We start from the raw sequence: 17832 nt of genomic DNA, 5'->3' as shown, positions 1-17832 counted from the left end.
CCTTGGCAACCTCATGCCCTGTGCACAGTAGGCCCTGCGAAAGGCTTGTGTGCATTAATGCGCACAGAAATGAATCAATAAATGAATGAATGAGTGAATTAACGAATGAAGAGATGGGGAGAATTCATAGAAAACAATTCCCCACCATGGGCACAGGAGGCACCAGGTGCTGTGTGCCTGGTCCGGGAGGCCACTCCCTGGACAGCACCTGGCACACCACCGTTGGGTTCTAGGCTTTGAATGATCCTGCACCACTCTCCCTCTGCAGGCCCAGTGGCTGGGCATCCCCGGAGCAACCCTCACCTCCAAGGGGGGGGACTCCCTGATGCTAGAATTCCTTGACTCCCAGAGCCCCGCCCACAATCTGAACCGTTGGCCAGTTCGCTGGCTTTCTTCTCTCCCCAAAATTTTGTGTCTCTGGGGGAGTGAGCAGGTGGGGGTACCCGGTTTGCCCGCCCTGCTCCACCCCATGACTGACAGATGCAAATGTCCCGGCGGGCCCCCGCAGGCCACTCACTCGCTGGCCCTCCCGGTCAGCTCACTCCTTCCTTTATCTTATCAAAGCCCAGTAATTACAATTGCTATTTTGTTTCCTCGAATCTGCAATCAGAGCTCCCGGGCCCAGATGAGGGAGTGCCTGTCAACCTGATCGCTGAGTGACAGCCCGGCCACCTTCCCTGGCCGCCCCCACACTCCGCAAACACAAACACACACCCGCGCCGCACACACACACTCCCTCGCCAGCAAACACAAACACACACTCCTCGCCAACACAAACGGCCGCTTCTCCGCAAACACGCCCTCGCCGGGGCCCAAACACACACACACACACACACACACACACACACACACAGTGGGCTGCGCTTTGGGCCCGCGTGCGCTTCCCCACACCTTGGGCGCTCCTCCTGTGCGCCCGGGCGACCAAAAAGCAGGGCCCGCGCGGGCGGGGCGGGAGGAAAAACAACCCCCAGCTGTGCCCGCGGAGCACCCCGTCGGGCCGGGCAACTTGGGGACCGAAGGACCGATGTGGATTGGGCCCTCACTGCGGGTGGGAATGCGCTCCGAGTCTGCAAGGCACACGGACGAGGAGGAGGTGGAGGACTGGCGTGATCAGCCGCGGCGCGAGCGTGAACTCCGGGGCGGCCCCGGCGCGCGGCTTCTCCGGAGATGACTTGGCACGGGGCTCGGTCGGTCTCCAGCCTAGCACGTGGGAGGGCGTAGGATGGCCCCACGAGCCCTCTGAGGGCATGCATGCGTGCGAGCTTAGCTGACTGTGTTCCCTCGCTTTCTGCCCGCGGTTCACCCACGGTGAACTCCCCGCGCGGAGCGCACGGCTCGTGGGCTCTCCCACCCCGCGCACGCCAGCCGCTGGTGCTCCCAGCCTCGCCCACCAGAGGGCGCCAGCCCCGCCTGTCCACTCTGTGCATATTGGATCCCGGAGGCCGCTGGTCCCAAGCAAGCCTAGCTGCCCCCTCAACTAGGCTCCCGTGGGAGACCCTCAGGAAAGTCTTTTGGAGAAAAGAGGGCACCGGGAGCATGCAAATGAGAGCATCTTCCGTTGTCCTTAGCTAGAAGCCAGGTTGAAAACTGGATCCCGGGGCCTGGCACAGTAGCCTAGCTAGTCCTCACCTTGCACACGCTGGGATCCCATAACGGCGCCAGTTCTAATCCCAGTGGCCCCACCTCCCACTCAGCTCCCTGCCTGTGGCCTGGGAAAGCAGTCGAGGATGGCCCAAAGCCTTGGGACCCTGCACCCGCGTGGGAGATCAGGAAGAAGCTCCTGGTTTTGGATTGGCACAGTTCCAGCTGTTGTGGCTACTTGGAGAGTGGATCAGTGGACACAAAAGCGTCCTGTCTCTCATCTTCTCTATATATCTGACTTGGCAACTAAAAAAAAAAGAAAAGAAAGAAAGAAAACTGGACCCACAGTAAGGAAGGCAAAAGAAAAAAAAATCCCCTTCCTGGGGATGTGTCTTGCAGTGGGAGCACCTCAGTGCGGGGTAGGGCCAGGTGTGCCAACACTGACCTGTGCTGCCCAGGTGCCAGCCCTAGTTCTCCCCCTTGCCCAGGAGCTGGCCTGACGCCCACCAGACCCTGCTCTCAGTCCATCCTCAGCCTGTCTGGCCCCAGGCTGTCTGGGAAGGTAACCCTTTAGTTTGTTTATTTGTTTGTTTGCAGGACATTCACACCCCCTCACACACACATACCCATCAACACAGCTGCTGAACTGCTGACCCCAGTGCTGGTCACTTAGGCACCTTCTTACCCAAGGCCCTCCCTGGCACAGCAGCAGGCAGGCCCCAGAACCAATCCGCGATCCTGCGGCGCCCCACCCAAGCCAGCCGACTGATTCCCAGGGGGTCTTTCTGCCCCCATATGCCATAGGCCACCAGGATTCTGGTTTCCCTGTCACCCAGTCTGGTTAGTTCCTTCCATCTGGCTCCTGGAATCAGGTTTCCAAGGGCCCAGCCTGCTCAGGAGGGTGGCTGGCAGGACTGAAAGGAGGGGTGAAGGCTGGTCCCCACCCCACCTCTCACCAGCCTTCCTGGGTTGGAGCCCCCTCCCCGGGGCAAGGGATGTGCATTCCTCAGACTGCTTATCTGTCCCCTGCCCATCAGCCAGAGTGGTGACAGAGGCCCGGGCCCCTTGTTTGGACACTGATAACCTCCTGCAACGGCCCTCCCCCATCTGCAGGGGCTGGCAGCCTGCTGGCCGCTGGGAGGCCTCTTCTAGCAGTTGGGAGGGGGGCAGGCCAGGGCTGCCTCAGCTCAGGGCCCTAGGGACAGAAGGGTTCCACTTTCCCCCCCCCCATTCCCCCTGGTCCCTTGGTGCTTCCACAGTGCCACCTGGTGGTCCCTAGGGATATATCATCCGTCTGAGAAGAAGTCACACAAATGAGCTGCAAAAACCACCCTAGGCCAACTTTATTGCAATTGTCATCCAAAAAAAAAAAAAAAAATTGTAAAAAGTGTTTTTTTTAAAAATGCCTTCTTGCGAGCTGCCAACACCACCTCCAACCTGCGGAGGGAGGTGAGGTGACAAGGTCAGGACTGAAGGTCAGAATTCCTCACAGTCCTGGAGAAGAGGGACACACCAGGCCTGGTGCAGCCCCTGTCACTCCCAGCCCCTGTCCCCAGGCCTGCTCTTCAATGGAGAGAAATGTGACATCCTTGACATGTGTCCAGGAACGTGGTGCAGGGCGCACACAACAGGCAGCTAGCTAACCTGCAAACAGCACAGGGGGGATCAGCATCTAGGCCCTCCCGTGCTCCACCCACCGGGTGCTCCTCCGTGACTCACCCAGAGGGGCTAAGGCCTGCCCCCCTGCTTTTTGGCTGGCAGGATGGGGCACAGCTCAGCATCCTCCCCGTCAGTCTCTTCTTCCTCACTCTCCTCTTCTTCGGAGGTATCATTGCTTATGGTAACTGGGGGACAGACAGCGTGTTAAGGATTAAGACCAAACTGCCCACACCCTGTAGCGCCCACTCGGGTTGTGTGGCGCTAGGCTCCCAGGGACCATGACCTCCCCAAGCTCAGGATGGGTGGGTGACAGAAGCCAAGCACCCGTGTCACTGGGACAGGTTTCATGGAGGGCACATGGTGGAGACAGAGCCGAGCTGCAGCTGGGCAGCAGGCTGATGGGGAGCCCCCTGGGTGAGGGCAGAGGAGAGTGCCAGGCCCTCGGCTCACCAATCTGGTGCCGCCCAGTGATGCACACGGGGCCCGAGCCGGACTTCAGGCGGAAGGTGACAGGTGGTTGGAGCTGGAAGTCATCCAGGCTGAGCTGGAAGATCAAGGCTTCGGGTGACCCTTGGGGGCTGTGACCAGTACTAAACTCCCCCACCCCCGACGCACCCGAGTGCAAGCACTCGCAGGGTGATCTGAGAACTCACCATGGGCTGACAGGACAACCTGAGGTTGGCCACAGGGACTGCAATCTCTTGGTGGTCATGGCTCCGGGCCACCACTTCTACGACGTTACACTCCTCCTTGGCCCCCTCGGTGAGGCAGAGCTGGGAAGGGTACATGGGCCCCCAGGAGGACCGCTGTGGTCACACAGGTGCCTGGGTTCCCTGGCTAGAGCAGCTGCCAGGGTGGGGAGGAGGGGATTGGCGGCTTGCCCAGGAGGTCCTCCTGCCACCCCCTCTGTCGCTCCTCACCATGGTCAGTGCCAACACGTGCTCCGCGTCATCCTCTTGCTCCACCTTGAAGGTGAAAGAGCGCGTCTGCCCGGAGAGCTCGCAGCCTGGGAGAAAGCGTGGGTGTGCCTGAGTGCGCGTCTCGGGGTGAAGGGGGGCGTTCCTTCACCGCACCGCAGTCACGTGCAGCCATGGCCCGCCAGCTGCCCCAACTCGCGCAACTCCTGGCCCTGGGTCGGCTTCACCGGGCTGCAGCAAGGGTCCCGGCGCTCGAGAGGCCGGAGCTGGGCTCCCTCTCCGCCACGCACAGCGAGGCAGCCCCGCGCCCCACCCACGACGCGCCGGCAGCCGCACTCCCGCCCCTCCTCCCCGCCTCGTGCAGCCCAGCACCGCCCTCCGCCCCCTCTTCTCCCGGGTACCGAAGAAGAAACTGTCCATAGTGACTGGGGCCGGAATGCGAAGAGGCCCGACAGCCCCGGCCCGGCCTCGACTCTCCTGACTTAGGACGGCCAAGGCGGCGGCAGCGCCGGCAGCCATGCTGCAAGGGCAGTGCCCAGACCCCGCCCCCGACACGTACAAAGCAAGGGACCCTCCACCAGTTCCGGCCCCGCCTGTTAAAGGAGACGCTCCGGGATGGGAGCCCCAAGGCACCCAGAGCGCGCCGACCCGCCGACCCCAGCCCGTCTCGCCCCGCAGCGCCCGGGCTGCGGGAAGAAGGGGACTTCACAGTTTGCGGGGAAGGCTCATTTCTCCTTCCACGGGGCCGTCCCTCTAGTTGTCTCTACTCCCACCCATAGGAAGTCCTAGGCAAGGGGGTGTAAATCTCAGCGTGAAAATCTTCCCTACTCCCTCCCCCGGTGAAGACTCCCAAAAGCTCAAATCTGTTTTGTCGAGGGCGGGGAAAGGCAAAGCCGATTCCCAGCTTGAGGAATTCCCACGCAAGCCCTCAGCAGACGTGGGCGTGGGCTGAGGGCCGGTTAACTGGCATGCCTGTACCTCAGTCAGCTCAGCAACATCCCTCACCCCAACTTAGCGCCGCTCCCTCCAGCTTTCACGCGCCCTGAGTAACCAAAAAAAAAAAAAGGCAAACTATCCTCTGCCTATCCTATCAGACCCACGGGTCACAGGTCCCGCTGCTTCGTAACCAGGCTGTGACGGGCTGGAGGTCTAGTCGCTGTGCCCTGCGCTTGGCCTTGACCGGCCTGCAGGGGCGCAGGAAGGGGCCAGGAGCAGTCTCCCACTGCGCCAACAGGGAGAGTGGAAGAAGTCAGTGCACACAGTACACGCATTCATTTCAAGTTTTATTTTGCCTCTTGCATGGTCTTCAGATAGGTTTTACAGTTCGTTTTCTACAGGAACTGAGTTGTGATATAAACAATCAATGAAATGTCATTCCAGCTTTAATAAATATTCATAACCATGGAAGACAGCTCTTTGCAATTCTAGTGTGCCGACGGCATACACCCAGACAGCTGTTTCATACGGTTAACACTTGCGACCAAAACTAGTCAAGATGATTCTTACAAACCAAGATTAAAAAAAAAAAAAAAAAAAAAAGCAACTTTCTGAAAATCCTGATTGTTACAAGGTTGACCCTGAAATCCTCCGAGTAAAATGCTATCTATCCACTAGGTTTTGAGGTGTCCTCAAACATAACCCTGATTATTTTAGCCTCTTTAACCTTCCTCTCGCACCAGGCTGGGCGCCTCCTCCGCTGTTTAGAGCCAGTTCTTGCCTCTCTCCTCTCGCCCACTCAGTCTGCACGCTCGGGTGGAGTACCACACTGAGTCTCTCAAAGACCGCACTGGTGGCATTCTGTGAAGAAAAATATTTCAAGTACGCTACACTCAGCTTAAAGTTAAACACCTGATGCAAAACTGCAGGAAGCAATGTGACTAACACAAAATCTATGGTTACAAGTCAACCAGCCATGACAGAAAAAAAGGAATCCTATAGAAATTACTGCCAGCCTCATGTTCAGAATCCTTAAAACACACAAATCTAAATTAAAACACATGAAGCTTCCAGACCTGTGATTAAAGGAAAAAGAGGGTAACCATAAATCATCGGTTCAAGTGTGCTCATTCTTTAAAAATTAGATATAAACATGCAAGAATTAAAGGCTTGATTTAATAAAACCAGTAGTGACAGGTCTTGAGATTACAGGACAACTGTTCTAAGGGCAAATGGGACCCACCAGTCCCCGGGCCCTGGCCCGACAGATGTCAGCTCTGTCATTTCACAGGCTGACCTGTCATTGACGTTCATTTTCAGAAGTGACTGCACTTTGCAACAGAGTCCCATGAAGTCAGGCTCTCGTACTCCAAGTGGTCGTGGCCTACCCCAAGGTGGGAGGCACTTGAAAAGTAATAGAACTTATAAAAAAATCAAAGATAACAAGAAAATCTACCTGCCACTGATTTACATTATTCAAAGTGCCATCCTGAATCCACACCCTTTCATTTTCAAAAGGAAAATTTACAAAAACTGTGAACACAAAGCAGTCAGTTACAGCGAGTAGTTTATATACAATGAATTTTACAAGTTTATCAATTTTAGGCTTTTGTCACAAACCAACTGCACATTTGTCCCTACAAAGCACAACAACCTGGAACCAATGGTCACTACAGAGGACAACTGGCCAGGCAGGGCTTTACAGAAAAATTGAAATCCCCCTGAACCAATGCCACAACCACCCCAACTTGAATCTTTACCCAGGAGCCTCTGAAATTCACTGTCACGCTTCATCTCCACAGAGCATGAGACTTCTCACTCAATACTGAAGATGACAAGAGTGATTTTAGGGGAGAAATGCAACCACACTGGATGCAGAAAATAGTGCTGACTACATTTATTAAGGAGCCCCCTTCCCTGCATGTACCCATGGAGGAGGTCCTGGTGACACCTAACACAACAAGATCCAAAGCCGCAGAAAGAGGCTCCAGCACAGCTCCACAGGACAGCTGCAGCATTACTATCCTCTTTCAAACAGTTGAGGAGTCTGCAGGTGTGATAGGTAAGTATACACAGTCTTCCTTGTTTCCAATTCAGTTGGTTTGATTTGTTGCCGTTTGAGAAGCTGAACTGTATGAAGACCCCAACCACCACCCACAAGGTGGAGTCAGGAGACTTTTGGACAGTTCACAGTGCCAACAAATGTCACAGGCTCCGACCGAGGATAACCACATCCTTCGGAAATCCTTCCATTTTTGCAATTTCAAAACACCCCAACTTGCTGTAAAACTCCAGAATTCTTTTATCATCTGGTCTCACTTCACAGAATGCCCCCCGAGAGCCTAGAAATAAAACAAAACATACAAAACACAAAATTATGAATATGGACTGTTAATCTTTAATAAAATAACAGGAGCTATCAGCTCCTAACTTTCATTATACAAGTTCTCCTATTTCAATATCTCATTATTAAAAGTTCATTATTAAAAAAATGAAAATGTCCTTACAAAACAAAAAAAGGCAAGGAACACTTCTGTTCAGAGACATTATAACCCCGAACTCTGTGAATTCTATGACTTACAATAAATTCTGCTTCAAATATAAAACTGACACCCACAAAGGACACCACCAACCCTTAAGATGCACTCTCAGGTATCAACAACTCTCCCAGCAAACTACTCATTTTCATATGGCCCAAGGCTAAAATGTTTGTTTTTACATTTTCAAAGGACTGTTTAAAATGCAAGCTGGCCCATGGCGTGGCCTAGCAGCTAAAGTCCCAGCCTTGAACGCGCAGGGATCCCATATGAGCGCTGGTTCTAATCCCAACAGCTCCACTTGTGGCCTGGGAAAGCAGTCCAGGACGGCCCAAAGCTTTGGGACCCTGCACTCGTGTGGGAGACCTGGAGGAGGTTCCTGGTTCCTCAGATTGGCGCAGTACTGGCCGTTGGGGTCACTTGGGGAGTGAATCACCGGACGGAAGATCTTCCTCTCTGTCTCTCCTCCTCTCTCTATATCTGACTTTGTAATAAAAATAAATAAATCTTTAAAAAAAATAATATGCAAGTCAAGATTATATGAAGCTCTTAAAAATTAACTTTGAATACCTGGTCCTTTAGAGAAAGTTTTCACACTGCTAAAGTAAAGCAAAGTACTTCTGAATATGGCTGAATTCAGATTAAAACACTAACAAAAATCCTAAGGTTTCTTTCTTTAGGTTCATTTAAAATTTTCAGCTATTTCAGCAAAAGAAATGTTAACCGCACGTGCTCACTTCTGATTTAATTAGCATTCACAGTAAGAGTTCATAGTGGAGGATATTTTTCCGTGGTTGACAGAAGGAATTCATTCACCATTAACAATTTAGAAACAAAACGTAATTATTGGGGAAGGAGCAGCATAAACTTCACTTCTTTCCACTGTTATCCTGAAATATAGTCCTGTCTGAACACTACGCCGCCATATGCACTCACCATTAGCCTTCAGTGAGGACAGAAGACAAGCCATCATGCTTTTGGCCACACTTGGGTCAGTTACTTTTTTGTGAATATCCATTTTTATCAGAGAAGGAAAGTTGGCAAGGAAAGTTTCGGGTAACACTTCCTGTTCTTCATGGAAACTTAGCATTATTTTCTGTAAAAAGAAAGAATTAACTTCTTCACTTTCATTAATTACTTATCTACAGAGGGGAATGTGCTACTTCAGAAACTATTCTTATGCAGGTCAACAATATTTTCTGAGCCTGTTGCAGTAGCCTAGTGGCTAAATCCTCGCTTTGCATGTGCCAGGATCCCATATGGGTGCTGGTTTGTGTCCCAGCTGCTATCTTCCCTTCTGGTTCTCTGCTTGTGACCTGGGAAAGCAGAAGAGGACGGCCCAAAGCTTTGGGACCCTGCTCCCACGTGGGAGACCCAGAAGCAGCTCTGACTGCTGCAGCAACTTGGGGAGTGAACCAGCAGTGGAAGATCTTTCTCTGTCTCTTCTCTCTGTGAATCTGCCTTTTCATAAATAAATAAATAAATAAATCTTTAGAAAAGTACATAAATCATTGAAAAAACATATATTGATTCTTAAATTTATTTTCATGTCATTTAAAACATAGGACAGGAACAGACTGAAAGAGATGGCGTTCATCTGCCGGCTCACTACTCAAATTCCCATCAAAAACCAGGCTGGGACAGGCCAAAACTCATAACCCAGAATTAAGTGGGGACCCGACCCAGGAGGGCAAGGACCACCTTCTACAGCTATCATCTGTTCCCTTCCAGGGTGCAACGAACAGGAAGCTGGAGCTGAGAGCAGAACTGGGAGTTGATGCAAGGATTCAGACATGAGACTTGTGCCAAACACCTATCCAGGAGCGATTTCACAACGATCCACTTACTCTCCTATTAATCAGAAAATAATAATAAAACCACTGCCACAGCACAATTTTAAATCCAAGCATTACCTCAGCTTCAGAGAGTTCTTTGTCACCATTCGGCTTGGTATATTTTTCCTGCATGAAGGGAATCCAGGAAATTTTACATTTCTTAATGAACGGGGTCACATCTACAGTCCCCAGAGCATAACCACAGATGCCATCTTCATCTTCTAGAACAAAGCAGTAATCCAGGCTTAGGGAAAGCAATCCTCCTACTAACCTGCTCAGAAGGAAAAAGATCAGTGAGCCACTGACGACTAATTCAGACTTCAGTAATGCAAGAGCTAATGCATTTGAAAAGCAACTTGTGGAAACTACAATTCAATTCAAAGAAAGTAAAAGTGCACACATTAATTCTGAGATTTTACAAAAAACAAAGTGGGATTTCAAAAAAATTTGCATCCCAAGGCCGGTGCAGTGATGCAGTTGATAGAGCAGCCACCGCAATGCCCGGCACACAGCACTGGTCTGAGTCCTGGGCACTCTGCTTCCAATTCAGGAAATCGACTCATCACCTCCCCACAAGTTGATAAACCTATAAAAATGTCTACTCCCAAATCCAAACAATCATCACATACTTGTCTCCAATGAGGTCAGGCTGACTTTGAAATGGTAAACCCACTCCATCATCATACATTTCTCTGCAAATCTTGTACACGGAAGCCTGAAAATATAATCCAGTTAAGTGACATTTCAAGAAAAATGGCAACAAAATCTAATATGACTCCTAAATCAGCCTGGAGGAGAGTAACAAACTGTCTGTCCTGTCAGAACTACCACCACTGCTTTGCTTAAAAGATATTTAAGCACTAAGTCAGATTAGCAGAACCAGTGGAAAACAACCCAATTTTAATATACATTAAGAACTGCTATATAAGAGACAGTTTCTGATAGTAAGCAAACTTGAGAATCTCTCAATTCTCTAAGATTTCTAAGGGGTCAGCACTGGTTCAAGTCCTGGCTGAACCACTTCTGATCGTGCTCTCTGCTAACACACCTGGAAAAGCAGCAGAGATGGACCAAGTCTTTCGGCCTCTGCACCCACCTGGGAGACCCAGATAAAACTCCTAAATTTAGGCCTGCTCACTGGGGACTTAACTAGCAGATAGAAAATCTTTCTCCCTCCCTTTCTCTCTCTAGCTCTATATCTTAAAAAATTTCCAAAACATTCTACTAAACATATTACCATTTTTCAACAGGTTTGCTTGTTTTTCCTATAGCTGATTCACAGCCTGAATGTACTTCACAACTGAACATTACAGAATATACTGGAGAAAAATCAGTCAACTATAACATTCACCATTTGGATAGTTTTGTAAATCCAACTCTGTATTTCACCTGGATTTTTTTTTAAAGGGACTTTGGACAATATATTACAAGTCCTTATTATTATTGTTTTTAAATATTTAATTTTATTGGAAAGGTAGATTTATAGAGGAGAGATTAAGATCTTCCAGTTGCTGGTTTACTCCCCAAGTAGCTGCAATCCCAAAGCTTTGCTTACCCAAAGCAAGGCACCAAGAGCTCCGGGTCTCTTACGTGGCTGCAGGGGCTCGACTTGGACCATCCCCTATTGCTTTCCCAGGCCACAAGCAGAAAGCTAGATTGGAAGTAGAGCAGCCAGGACTCAAACTGGTGCCAATATGGGACACTGGTGCCACGGGGTGGAAGATTAGCCTGCGGAAGCTCAGCATCAGCTCCACGAATCCTTAATTTAAGGAGTAAGAAATCTTTAGGTTCAGGCCCAGTGTTGTGGCACAGCTGACAAAATTTTATCTGCAGTGCTGGCATCCCATTTTGGGACCAGTTCAAGTCCTGGCTGCTCCAATTCTCACCCAGCTCCTGACTAATGTGCCTAGGAAAGCAGTGGAAGATGACCCAAATCCTAAGGCTCTGGAGCCCACATAGGAAGCCTGAAAAAAACTCCTCGCTTCAGATTAGCTCAGCTCTGACTGTTGCATGCATCTGGGGAGTAAATTAAAGGATGGAAGATTTCTCCCCCTCTAGCTCTGCCTTTCAAATATATAATAAACAAATATTAAAAAAGAAACAAAAACCTTTAGGCTCTTCCTTTTACTCTAGGTTTTCCATTCTTATGCTAAATATTTTAATTAACTTTCTCCTATATTTTAAACCTAACATTGTTTTCAACCAGTGATTTGAAGGGAAAATTATGAATGTATACTGTAGCTACATGCCACAGTGGTATGTAGACAATTACCTCATCTTTAGGAAAATATGGTCTGATAGTATAAACTTTGGAGGTAGGAGTCAGTGGGGGTGGTTGAAAAAAGAGATCATTTGCCCCATCAATTGGCAACAATCGCTGTGGGAAGAAAAAAAGGAAATGGTTTAGTGACAGAAAAATACTCTTTTCTTTACATGGGTGTGCACTGCAGACTACCAACTTAACATTAACTGGCTACTGCAGGCAGACCTAAAGAAGAGGGGTGTACTATGCTTTACTCATATAAACACCTCTTTGCTGGGGGAGGGGAGTGCTTCTGAATAGAAACTACCCAAACTGAATTATATGGCTTTAGTGGCATATTAATTTAAATTTATAGAAAAAACAAACAGAAACAAAAGCAAAAACTATTTCAATTAGGACAGGTCTATGGTTTTTTTTTTCTTTAAACTGATCTTAAATAGACCATCTCTCTATTAGAAGATGGCAGAACAGAATGTCAGGAGGAGAGGTTTGGTCTGAAGAGGGTTATCTGTCCAGGAGACGCTTTATCCCCAAAGCAATGCGCTTCAGTTTGCTGTGCGCAGCAGAGCACCTGTTGGGGGGAGAAAAGTAGAGCACCTGAAAGTCCATGAACAAATTCAAGCAGCAAAAATCCTTCCTATTTTTGGAAACTTTCATTAATAGGCTATTTTTAAGCTTACGTTGTAATTATAAAATAAAGAACAAATTATTTAAAAGCCCTTTCACTATTCACTGGCATCATTAATCATTGTTTTTGCTCATGGAGTTTCCGCTGGCAGACAAGCATGCGCGCATTGTGCATTGCGGGCGCAGATTAAATGCTGTGCGACCTGCAAAGAAACAATGTGAAGTGTATACCTAGAGCCGCTGCGCTTCGCAGGCGCGGGGGGATTGGCAGCATCTCCTTCAGAAATTACTGTGAAAGAGGAGGGAAAATTTGATTTAAAATCCAGCTATGTAACTAAATTGAATTTGGGACTAGAAAGCCTTCGGCAGACCAATCCTTCCAGCCATCTGATGCGCAACATAAGGGTTTCTCATAAAACAAAGAAAATGTCAATTCAGTTGTGAATTCATATTGATACCTGGAACTCTCCTGCTAGACCACCTCTAAAGGCCCAGGGTTCTTGGTCTCCAATTAAGAACTGTGCTGAAGAATGACTACGACACCCTGTTGAGATCAGATCCAAGCGGAGAACGTTACGAGAAAGGGGATTTCCTGGGGTCTCAAATGTCCAACAGACCAACAAACACTTCGTGGAACTAGCTCTCTAGCAGTAGTAAACGGGTTTCAGGGCAAGGCTGTGATAATAATTACTTTTCAAAACTCAATAGTGATACTTCAATATAAAAACACCTTCTTCCAGTTCATGTGTAATCACTATTATCAGTCCTTTCCTTACATATTAGAAGGAAAGTCAGCCCCAAGTTAGTCTATGTTAAGCAGATACATTCCCTAAACACAGCTATTCAAATCAAGCCCATGGATTGCTCTTGTGTGAACTTATGATGAGAAATTTTATTATCACAGCCATGAAGGAACTAAACCTGTCTGAAGTCACATTTTACATTTTCAGGAAAGGTACAGGAAAGGGAGTAAGGAGTAGAGGGATAATCTTGTCAGAAAACTAAGGTCAGCAAAATAAATTTAAAAATTAAGGCAGCAAAATAAAACACGGTAACTTTTTTAGAACAAAGACAATCAAAATTCAGATGTGGCTAGTTATAACACCAGGCTGACTGATTTTGAGAAGCAAGAGTGAACCAATGCTTCAGGACTGAATAAAATATACTTCTGTAAAAGGATGAGGCATCTACTTCCTCCCATCAGCCATTATAAATGTTGCTATGCACTCAACACGTGCAGAACGACAGGCTTCCGGATCCACCAGCCAATATTTCAGGTCATTATTGAACCAACTTCACAATGTATCAAAAGCAAATGTTTAGATGCCAAACCAAAATCATCTGCCTAGTCTTCTGACAAGATAAAGCAGCGCAATATAGTTCTTTTCCATGGAAGACAGCATTCTACCTCCTGTTCAAGTTAACAATCTCATCAGTATGAAACATAGTGTGCTAGTCAGACAGTCCCAAAGCAAACCAATTTTTTGTTGACAATTCTGGTCCATTAAGAAATCATATCTGGATTTGTCATTTTAAGGGGTAGGGGTATTTTTTTAAAAGTGTAAAATGTAATATTTATAAAATAAATATGAAATAGGGTCCAAATTTAGATACACAGAGAACCTGCCCCATTTCATAACTCAGTGTAATTTACACTGCAGGAAAAAACCATACCTCTCCAACTTTAATATCAGCCAATTCCCCTACCCCCACACTTTGAGACTACAACGTAACTAGCACTTCCAACTATTACAATAGAGATGCTGCATATACGAAGAGCTGTATAAATGAAAACATGGTTAATGCCTCAGTCGCTGCGCAAACGTGACTTCAGTTCATGCCTACTGCCCTTCAATCTACCTGAGCTCCCTCACAGATAGAACCTTTCAACTTAAACTAATTTATCAGGACGCGCTGTGAACATCTGCCGCTGTCCATCCAATAGTAGTAGACACTTGTGCTGAGGACTCTCCCATCTGTACACAATGGGGAAGAAGATAATAGAAGTCGTTAGTAATCAAAAGTACTGCATAGCCACATTCTTTAAAGGACTGAATGCCAGCTGGACTGGAAAGAGGAGGGAAAACAAAGGATTCTGATCCTAACTCCCTAGCATTAATACAGAAGTCATGAAAAGCACTTTAACCTGCCAGGAGCTTCGATGAAGTGATGTGGCTGCAAAGATGACTACTTAACTCAAATGCTCTGATCCTGTCTTACGACTATCTGTACAATGCAGGTAAATTACTCCCACAATTGCACAGTACAAAAATAAAAGCCTGAGAAGAGAAAAACAATACTATACTGAATTATACCTTGAATGTCAAATGTTTTCAGTAATGTGCACTGAAGCTTGGTAACTCAGACTTTAGTTTCAAACTCCTTAAGGGCTTTGGAAATTGAGTCTAAATCCTAGTTACGATTAAGCAGAAGCCTAAAAAGCCAATGCTACCACCTAACAAAGAGGCTTTTGCTAAGCTTAAGAGCCACTGCCCTCCTCCAAAGTGGTTTTTAGCCACGTAAGAACATCATTTCCTCTAGGGCTGGGTGTCCTACACAGCAGGTGGAGATGCTGCTTGATGTTCACATGCCATTTCTGAGTGCCTGTTCTAAATCTTGGCTCTGCTTCAATTCCAGCTTCCTGCAGCTGCACACCCGGGGAGGCAGTAGCTGACAGCCTTAGTCCTCACCGCCCACGCAGTGAGGTCCCACAGTGACCTCCCAACTCCTAGCTTCAGCCTGGCCTGGACCAAGAGTGGACATCAGGGGAATGAACCCTGTAACAGATGCAAAATCTCCCCGACCACTCACCACCTTTTAGATTATTTAAAAAGATTTTCTTTCATTATTTTTAGTTTATGGCAAACCAAAGGAAATTGTATTTTCAAAAACAGAAGCTCTACTTTTAGCCAACTAATTAGTACTATTAGGTAAAAGAATTTTTTAAAAATATGTAACAACCTAGGTGACATAGCCTAGAAGCTAAAGTCCTCACCCTGAGCATGCCAAGATCCCATACGGGCACCAGTTCTAATCCCGGCAGCTCCACTTACCATCCAGCTCCCTGCCTGTGGCCTGGGAAAGCAGTCAAGCACAGCCCAAGGCCTTGGGACCCTGCACCGAGTGGGACACCTGGAGGAGGTTCCTGGCTCCTGGCCTTGGATCAGCGCAGCACCAGCTGTTGCGGTCACTTGGGGAGTGAATCATTGGACAGAAGATCTTCTCTGTCTCTCCTCCCCTATGTATATCTAACTTTGTAATAAAAATACATTTTTTAAAAGATTTATTTAACAATCTAAAATATTTAGACAGAGAGAAGGAAGCTTCAATAGTACTCATTGGTTACCTAAGCTCTCAGTGTTTCAGACATTAATTTCTTGACAAGCCCATGACGACTATGAAAACATGACATCTCAGTCAGCTTTGCTGCCTGCTGTGTGCTGGACATAAGTCCATTATATATCCCTTACGGCTGGATTGAAAACCTGGAAACGAAAATGAGGTCCCTGAAGAAACCTGGCCATGCTGGTGCTTTTCACCAATTATGAGGATTTTCAAAGAAAAAAAAAGTTTTCAAAGGAGACATACAAAAGTCCATTTAGTAAAACAAAAGTTTCAGGGAATTGCCATTTCTATCCCCTGCTAAAACCAATTACTTGGAAGAAATATAAAGAAAAAGCCACATGTAATAATACCCAGTAGCACCAGAATAGCCGTCCACTAAAGCTCGCATGCGCACAGGGCTGGGAGGATGGCCTCCTCTTGCCAGGCCCTTTAGGTCATTTCAGCAATTGCTCTGTTAAACACAGCATTAATGTTATGGAGACACAGCAAGCAGCAGAAAGCTTACAGAGTCACATTTCGTAGTGTCTCATCTCCAAATCAGATAAAGGAGGGGCAATTCCATCCAGGAAGCATTCAGTCGGAGCAAGTTAAAGTCAATACTTTCTAACATATTTTTCAAGATACTTATGTGGAATTAGCCCAAGGGAGAAAAATTTTGTGCTTAATATAATTAGTGAGACTTGCACACCTCAAGTCTTCAACTGTGCCTACCTTTGAAAGACATCCAGGCAATGAACTGAAGATTTGGAAATTCACCAATTCCCTAAAAGTTTTTCTCCCTATGGGATAATTTTTTAAGGGACAATACATGAGGTGAAGAGATTCGTCTTGGTATACCTACCTAACCACTGTACAAAAGACTTCACCATAGACATTATACTCTTGATATCCCAAACATAGGAGTACATGTCATAAAGGATTGTCCTGTTGGCACAGTTGGAGAGCCGAGTGAACATTCCCATCACAAGTCCACACATCTCTTCAAATTTGGCTGCTCGTGATCGCCATTCTTCAATCTATTGAGAATCCAAAACAAACAAAAATCTGTCAAACTACTGCACATTTAACAAAATAATCACAATAATCTAAGACACAGTTATAAAATACTTGCTACCAAATACTTGCAACTTACACTAACCAAAGTATTGCTAGTTTAAGCTCCAGTAAATAATTGTTTTGTTTCTTTTTTAAGATTTATTCTTATTGAAAAGGCGGATATACAAAGAGAAGGAGAGACAGAGGAAGATCTTCTGCCCAATGGTTCACTTGCCAAGTGACTGCAACAGCTGGAACTGAGCCAATCTGAAGCCAGGAGCAAGGAACTTCCTCTGGGTCTCCCACACGGGTGCAGGGTCCCAAGGCCTTGGACTGCCCTTGACTGCTTTCCCAGGCCACAGGCAGGGAGCTGGATGGTAAGTGGAGCTGCCGGGATTAGAACTGGCGCCCATATGGGATCCTGGCGCGTTCAAGTCAAGGACCTTGAAGACTACGACATTGCGCTGGGCCCACAATTTTAGTTTCTACCTCCAGAAAACAAGAAATAATGCTGAAATAAGCCAAATAATGACTTTCTCCCATTCCTAGCTACAAAATGAAACTATGCAAGCGAAGACAGCAAATTTAACAAGTTGATGTCCACATGAAACAGCAAGTTCTAAAATGCTGTCACGGGCCTGGTGCATAGCCTAGTGGCTAAAAAGCCTCACCTTGCATGCACTGGGATCCGACATGGGTGCCAGTTTGTATCTCAGTGGCCCCACTTCCCATCCAGCTCTCACTTGTGGCCTGGGAAAGAAGAGGATGACCCAAAGCCTTAGGACTCTGCACCCACATGGGAGACAAGGAGGAGGCTCCAGATTTCAGATTGGCTCAACTCCAGCCGTTACAGCTGCTTGGGGAGTGACTCAGTGGACAGAAGATCTTTCCTCTCTAACTCTCCTCCTCCTCTCTGTATATCTGACTTTCCAATGAAAACAAATCTTAAAAGGAAGAATGTGATCACAGCTGTAACAATGGTGCAGGGCGTTAAGCCCCCACCTATGAACCAGCATCCCACGCATTTGTCATTTTGGGATGGATGGATTCAGTTCCTCAGTCTTGGCTCTGGCCTGGCTCAGCCCACCATGGCTGCC

General features: G+C 47.5%; 2 protein-coding genes across 3 annotated transcripts in view; both read right to left on the bottom strand.

Annotated features, from left to right (window-relative positions):
• Window positions 1–2900: 2900 nt before the first annotated feature.
• NPM3 (nucleophosmin/nucleoplasmin 3) lies at window positions 2901–4691 on the bottom strand. Its single transcript, XM_040991797.1, has 6 exons — window positions 4559–4691; window positions 4161–4246; window positions 3894–4013; window positions 3691–3784; window positions 3301–3425; window positions 2901–3225 (listed from the first exon to the last, which is right to left on the bottom strand). Exons 1-5 carry the CDS (start codon window positions 4674–4676, stop codon window positions 3310–3312), a joined length of 534 nt encoding a protein of 177 aa, XP_040847731.1. The 5' UTR covers window positions 4677–4691; the 3' UTR covers window positions 2901–3225; window positions 3301–3309.
• Window positions 4692–5427: 736 nt separating this feature from the next.
• Window positions 5428–17832, bottom strand: part of OGA (O-GlcNAcase) — a 32098-nt gene continuing 19693 nt past the window's right edge. For both annotated transcript variants that reach the window (XM_040992268.1, XM_040992269.1), the window contains 7 exons: window positions 16542–16716; window positions 12814–12899; window positions 11738–11842; window positions 10095–10180; window positions 9544–9736; window positions 8567–8726; window positions 5428–7435 (listed from right to left, as the gene is read on the bottom strand). In XM_040992268.1, the coding sequence (XP_040848202.1) occupies window positions 7299–7435; window positions 8567–8726; window positions 9544–9736; window positions 10095–10180; window positions 11738–11842; window positions 12814–12899; window positions 16542–16716 (942 nt within the window). In that variant the 3' untranslated portion in view covers window positions 5428–7298. The remainder of the gene's footprint in view (window positions 7436–8566; window positions 8727–9543; window positions 9737–10094; window positions 10181–11737; window positions 11843–12813; window positions 12900–16541; window positions 16717–17832) is intronic.

Source organism: Ochotona curzoniae, unplaced genomic scaffold (assembly GCF_017591425.1).
Source record: "Ochotona curzoniae isolate NIBS_2020 unplaced genomic scaffold, NIBS_Ocur_1.0 contig_66, whole genome shotgun sequence".
NCBI classification, from domain to species: domain Eukaryota; kingdom Metazoa; phylum Chordata; class Mammalia; order Lagomorpha; family Ochotonidae; genus Ochotona; species Ochotona curzoniae.
Note: the sequence above shows the minus strand (reverse complement) of the source record. Positions and strands in the feature narration are given on the sequence as shown.